We start from the raw sequence: 6,916 nt of genomic DNA on the forward strand, positions 1-6,916 counted from the left end.
ACGGCTGATACCACTACTGCCAACTGACATCTCCAGATAAATTTTTGCTTGCAATTTTAACATCTCCTACTGAGAACTTTTATAAATGTATGAAGTATATGATATAGTTAAAGATCAATTTTGTGCCATTGATTATAAACATTGAAGATATTTAATAAAAATCAATACTTATGTGTGTTTAAAATGATACTTCTAATATCAATTGCAATGATTTATTTATTTGAACTAAGGATATGTATTAGTGCACCTGTTCTTCTGAGCAAAGGCCAGTTGACATGAAGGGGAGTTTGAGAATGACCTTTCCAAAAGAACTCCCAATAGCCTCTGAATTTAAAATGTGTTCTATATTCTTTTTATGCGGTGTTTGGTCTTAAAAGTTTCTATGTTTCCTCACATACCTATAAACCAAAGCTGCTCCCCTAAACATGCGCATAAATACTTAAGTTTAATAGAAGCAGCGTTGGCATTCCAGGATCGGAATACTGGCCCTCTATTTTTCTGGTCCAATACTAAAGCACAGGAGATTGGTTCATTGCATTTTTCAGCAGCAACAGGAAAGCTTAGACATAATCTAAGCTTCAATGAGGAAGCAGGAAAGAAATTTTTTGTGAGAGTCCCATTATAGCAAGAAAGGGGTTCTTTCTCCATTACCCTGAATGACTACCCGGTCACAAAGACCTTCACGTTAGCCCTTCACGTTAGACCTTCACGTAGGAGTTTTCTCTTACATTTGAATGACATGTCTTCTTTCTAGTAAATACACAACTATGCTACTCCCTTAGGAAGCCCAACATTGCCTTGCTTTGTCCATTTTCCAGTAATAGAACAGCTCTTTTTTTTTTTTAGAATGGTTCCATGCGTTTTGGGTGGGATAACCACGAGAACCAAACTGAGCCCACCAATGACTTCCCAGAAGCTCTTCCGCCAGAGAGCCACCTGAGATGAAACACAAATTCAGGGATGCTTAGCTGGTAGACCTTGGGTCTTGAGTTGCCTGGCTTCAGGTGGGAAGAACCTGTCACGGAACTAGAGGTCTAGGCATTTAGAATTCTCCAAGGTGCATGAGTCAAACAACTTTCGCACTAGCTCAAAGTGAGTTTCTGTCACATACTTTCTCAAAAGTCTTAGAACATTATCTGTTGTGTTTTTAATGTTCTTTCTGTATGTATTTTTTAATTCAGAAGCATTGTAGGCATTACTTACTTTTTATTAGCAACCACATAAATACAGGGATTGTAGAATGTAGAAGATTTTGCAAACAGTGGAGCAATGATGGCCATTGAGGGAGGAATCTTCTTTGGGTCCCCAAAAGAAGCCCATAAGCACACGATGGAATAAGGGGACCACGCCACCAGAAACATGAATATCATTATTACAGACATCTGTAAAAGAAATCAGTATTGGCGAACCCAATATCGAAAATACCTAAATAGCTAATATATCTAAAACAGCCTGAAAAATTATCTAGATTGAAATTTGAATAAGTTTATGTTGTTGATAACATAAAGGAAAAAAACCCTCATTGTACTTTGCTCATGCACAAAATCAGATGTCATCTATGATAGCAAGAGCTTGTGAATGGATAGAATGTGACACAAATGTAAAGAAGGCCTGCTTTCTTTTGGTGTGCTAGGGAGAATACGAAAGCTGGCTTTGATGAAAGGCAAATATAAACTCACTCCGAATCCATTTCTAGTAGTTGCGCTATGAACTGCTGGCATTGCAGGGTTTTTTTCCCCTCACTGTCATTATCTCCTAATCTAGAAAAATAACTTTCTAATTTTCTAAACTCAATCTGAAAAAAGAAACCTATACTGAACTCATTGAATTCAAATATAGATGATTTGAGCTTGACATATAAAATGTACAGTACAGACGATTTTGTAAAGGAGCTTTGTTGACATCTCATTTAAACAAAAATATAATTTTTACATTATTCCTTCCAAATTACCCACTGAAATGATGGAAAAGAGGTTTAAAAAAATATCAACCCATAAGGACTGAGAATTACAGGTTAAACAACAGCTTTGTAAAAATTAAAACTGAATAACCTTTGTACAAGTGGCAAACTACTTATCAGACACGAGAATGGTCAAAAAATAAATTAATAATTTTTAGGGAGCTAGCAGTGAGGAAAAACCAGACACAGACTAATCCATCGCACAGAACTATAGAAAATCTGAGGAACTGGAGGTGACAGCTAGCTCTGAATGTGGGGCTGCCCACGGAACTTACAACAGGGGAACTCATTGAAATCTGCAAAAAAAAGCAGTTAGACTTCTGACCCCCTCTGCACTCCACCGGGCAGCTAGCTGCCTCTTCCTCCCCGCAGAAGCACCTCAGAAGGTCAGCATAAGAGAAAGGAGAGCAGGGAAACTCAGGAGTGGGGGACACTGGGCTTAGCTGAGAGCTGGAGTGCTGTACTAAAAAGAGGGGTGCTGTATGCTGTCCTCTCCCTGCTCTGAGCCATGAGCATACAGATAGACAGACTTGTACTCCCCCCGCACTCTGGAATGTGGAAGAATCACCTCCTTGGAAACTGACTAGCCCAGAAAATATGTAGAGATACAGATTGTCAGAAATCCCCCCAAGAAACATCCCAGTAAAAGAGCCTATGCAGAGCTTACAATCAACTTTTTAGGACATCACTCTTCAATATGCAGGGACAGTCACTGACCACCAGACATTGAGGAAATAGGCAGACTGACAGGCAGAGACCAAAATGGTGCAAAAAACTCAGAAGAAACAAAAAATATGTGATGAGCAGAAGGAAAATGTAAGTGTATACATAATAACATTACAGAAGTGAGAGAGATATAAAACAAGAGGAGGCTATTTAAAAGGAGTATACAGTATAAAATAATACTTTTATCTATAACAATGTTTTTATCCTATATATAAAAGATAGAATTTTTTAAATACAATGGAAAGGTTGAACAATATGGTTAGCTGACATTAGGTAAGGCAAATGAGGTGAGTTGTGCAAGTGTAGGGTCCAATCCTGTCTCTATTTAAAATTTTATATTATGTTCAATATGAGTTTTTACATTAATTTTGACTTTTTAAAATATTGCATTGATTGACTACGTTTTATTTTTTGGATTACTGAGTTTTTTGGTGCCTGTTTAAATTTTGCACCCAAGGCTTGAGCCTCACTCTCTTCACCTAAATCCCAGACCTGGAAAAGGCTGAGGAAATCTCTCAGAAAGTAGATGCAAAAACAAACAAACAAACAAAAAAACAAGAAACAAACAAACAAACAAGAAAACCCCAAACAGCGACAACATAGGAGAGAAAATTTTGTTTTTAATTAGAAGGTAAATCCAGGAGATTAAATATCCAAACAAAAGGAGTTCCAGGAAGAGAACACAGCGAACAAAACAGAGCAGGGGAGGGGAATCATCAGAGAAATAAGACTAGGACTCGCCCACAGGGGAGAACCTGGTCTTCACGTTGCAAGCACTTACCAAGTGCAAGCACATGAGTGAAAAAAGAGCCACTCCAAGGCACATCAGTAAGAAATTCCAGGAAATCGGAGAAACAACCCTACTAGTTTCCAGAAAGAACACACAGATGGGTCAGTCACCAGGATACAGTCAGCAACACCGGAAGCTGGGAGACTGTAAAGCATGCCTTCAAAATTCTCTGAAAATCATTTTTCTACTTAGAATTCTATACCAGGCAAATTCTACTTAGAATTCTATACCAGGCAAATAATCAGTCAAACATGATAGGAGAATTTTAAGACATTTTCAGGCATGCAAAATCTTTAAAAATGTACCTCCCTGTAACATTCTCAGGAATCTTCTTAAGAAAGTACTCTACCAAATGAGAGGGAGTAACCTAGAAAAAGGAAGACATGCCACCCAGGAAACAGGCGATCAGACCCAGGACAGAGGTCAAAGGCCCTCCTAGTTGGATATGAAGGAGATCCTAGGATGCCAGCTCTCTGGGCAGTAGTTTTAGAGAATGGCCAATGTAAAGCAGAGTGAGAGGCCCTGGAGTGCCAGGAAGGAAAGTTCCAAGAACAGGAGAAAGTCAATGTAGTCTCTGATGCCTTTGAAAGTACTGAGAGGAAATCGATGTTTCTGGAGAAGAGATTAGAGATGTATTAGTGGCAAGTACACAGAAAACCAAAGTACAAAAAGAGAGGAGGCAGCGAAAAAGAGAGGGGGAAATAGAAGGAGGAAGGGATAGAAAGAAAGAAAAAATAAACAAATTATGAACTCCATGGGGAAGAAAAAATGTTTTACAAAAAAAGAAATGTAAATCATAGATTCCCACAGAGAGTTGCAATAAATAAAATTTAGACAATCACAATAATATAAAACTGAATCTTCATCTTACCAAATAGTAACATTATACTAATAAGATAAAGAGAGAGAAATGTTGGTAGGAGGAATAGGAAAGGTTGGTGGTATAAGAAAGATAAATTCTCATTGTCTGTAGTAGGAAATCAAAAGGTAGTAGCAAACAAAAATATTCAAAACAGCAGATAAGCACATTGTTTAGAAATATGGAGGCAAACACCAGAAAAAAGAGCCAGAGAGTAAAAATCAAGGAGTAGAGAGAGGTGACTCCAGGGGCCAGGGTATCACATATGTGTAAAAGCTTGATTACAAAATATCTTAAGGATTTTAATGCCTTACCTTTGTTACATCTACCTGATCTGACCAATCTCTGTTGAGGTACTCAGTGCAGTTACTAGTAGTATGACATTTAATAGATCGAGTGACATGGTAATAACAGTAAAACATCACTGCCAAGGGTACAATAAAATTTATCGCAATGACTGTCATCGTGAAAGAAACAAAAGATCTGAAAATAAGAAAAGAGAATCATTAAATCACTACTTATTTTTCATGTACTAAATAGGGGAAGAACAACAATAATAATTTAAAATAATACTGACACTATCCAGCAGTCTTTATTTTATTAAATAGTTTAAGAAGTATATTGGACTTTTAGTTTGTTTAGACTAGAGGTTGGTAAACTATGGCCTATAGGCCAAATCCTGCCTGTCATTTATCTGTGTAAATAAAGTTTTGTTGGAACCACATTCATTTAAATACTGCCTCTGGCTGTTTCTACAAACAGAGTTGAATAGTTGCAAAAGAAACAGTATTGCCTATAAAGCCTTAAATTATTTACTTGTCAACCCTTTAGAGAAAAAATTTTAGACTTAGATTTAGTTTGAGATTTAAAAATTTTCTATTTGTTTTTCTGAGTAATCTTTCATCTTCTTTAACAAACTAAATTACCCTCTTTTCCCTGGTAAATATAGAGGAGCATCACTAACCAGTGAGCAAATCCTTGCAATGACAGTTCTTTTGCTGCATAATTCTCAGAAGATGCCTTATCGCCAGACTGACCTGAAAAGATAAGGAGTCAGCCTGAGCTTTCACCAGAGCTGTATGCTGTCTAGCAATACTAACAGTTTCCGCTCATATTTCCCCTCTGAGGTGCAAATATCAGAAGGGTGCTCTGTACCCACTTTGCTGCCAGAGGAGAGAGAAGAAGTGTCAGGGTAAGGGGGAAAGGGGAAGCTGGATGATCTTTACTTGCAAACTAGCATAACTCAATGCTAAAATCACATCATCACTATCAAGGAAGCCCTTTGCCTCACTCTATATGGAAAACATTTGATCTGAGCTTAAATTTGAAATAGTGAGAAAATATCTACATTAAAAGCATTTGATTTTAAAGTGTAAAAGTGTCTCTTACGCATCATTTTTCCGCCAGTTTATGGTACAGGTGGCCCCAGTAGGATCTGGGGCATAACTAGCCCACCCTATGATAGGCATCAAGGCCCAAAAGAGGCCATTAATCCAGGCCCCCAGAATCATGATGATGTAAGTGTTGGTGGTCATTCTTCTTCCTGTTAACAAACATGAAATATTAGCATCATTTGCCAATAATGGAATTCATATCTTCACTTTGTTTTAACTGATAATTCAAAGTTGTTATCAAGTAGATTCTCTACAGAGCACTTTAGTTCACTTAAAGCCTATCCACATGGATTCACATTCTGAAAAAAAAAAAAAAGGCATTTAACTGGAAATCTAAATAATAAAAAGGATCAGCCTGAGGATAAGCAGAGAGAAGTGCTTTCTAGAAATAAAGAAGCAGCATCTACAAAGACCCCCAAGCGGGAAGGGCATGGTCAGGACCCCAAAGTGAGAGGGCCCTAGCCAAAACAGGGCCTTGGAAGCTGTTAGGAAATCTGGATTTTATTCTTAGAAAATCACTGAACATTTTGAACAAGGATTATCAGAGGAATAAGGCTGACCATGACTGCAATCCACTACATTTATATTTTAAAGTGAACGTGTGTTGAATGATACTTGAGCAAAAAAAATGGATTCATTGAGAAAGCTGAGGAAAGTGCTGTACCTGCATCAGGACTGCAGATGGTCAGGTATCGATCCATGGCCACGACCGTGAGTAGTCCAATACTTGCCATTCCAAAAAAGATATTCAATCCAGCATAAATCTGAAAATCAAAATTGGAAAGAATCCACCATTCTACATACCCTTCAAAAGACATTTATATTTTTATTCCATTGTTAGAATGTATTTTAAATGTATAAAATACATTGAATGTTTTTTATTTTCTAATTTTAAAATACATCTTCCACTGTCAAATTGTAACTAGTTTAATACAGGCATTTTTAGAAAATGTTTTGGGACTTCATAAAGTAAAATAAACTTTTTTTTAAATTTTAAGACTTAAAACTTCTACAGAGCATACTCTGTTTTATAAACAGAGTGCAAAAACAAACCACCTATTAGGTGCAATGCATGTAACAAACAAAAGATTAATATTCAGAAGGCAGACAATTCAATAAAGGGAAAAGACAAACAGGAAAATAAATTAGTCACACAGAGGAAATCTGAATGTTTATGAGATAGAACA

General features: G+C 37.0%; 1 protein-coding gene across 1 annotated transcript in view; it reads right to left on the bottom strand.

The window, feature by feature from the left end:
* The window catches only part of RRH (retinal pigment epithelium-derived rhodopsin homolog), a 15,087-nt gene that overhangs the window by 1,626 nt on the left and 6,545 nt on the right, over window positions 1–6,916 (bottom strand). Inside the window, exons 2-5 of the mRNA XM_023531412.1 lie at window positions 6,394–6,493; window positions 5,725–5,878; window positions 4,650–4,818; window positions 1,204–1,382 (exon numbers count right to left, since the gene is read on the bottom strand). Coding sequence (XP_023387180.1) covers window positions 1,204–1,382; window positions 4,650–4,818; window positions 5,725–5,878; window positions 6,394–6,493 — 602 coding nt within the window. The remainder of the gene's footprint in view (window positions 1–1,203; window positions 1,383–4,649; window positions 4,819–5,724; window positions 5,879–6,393; window positions 6,494–6,916) is intronic.

Source organism: Pteropus vampyrus, unplaced genomic scaffold (genome assembly GCF_000151845.1).
Source record: "Pteropus vampyrus isolate Shadow unplaced genomic scaffold, Pvam_2.0 Scaffold67, whole genome shotgun sequence".
Lineage (NCBI taxonomy): Eukaryota > Metazoa > Chordata > Mammalia > Chiroptera > Pteropodidae > Pteropus > Pteropus vampyrus.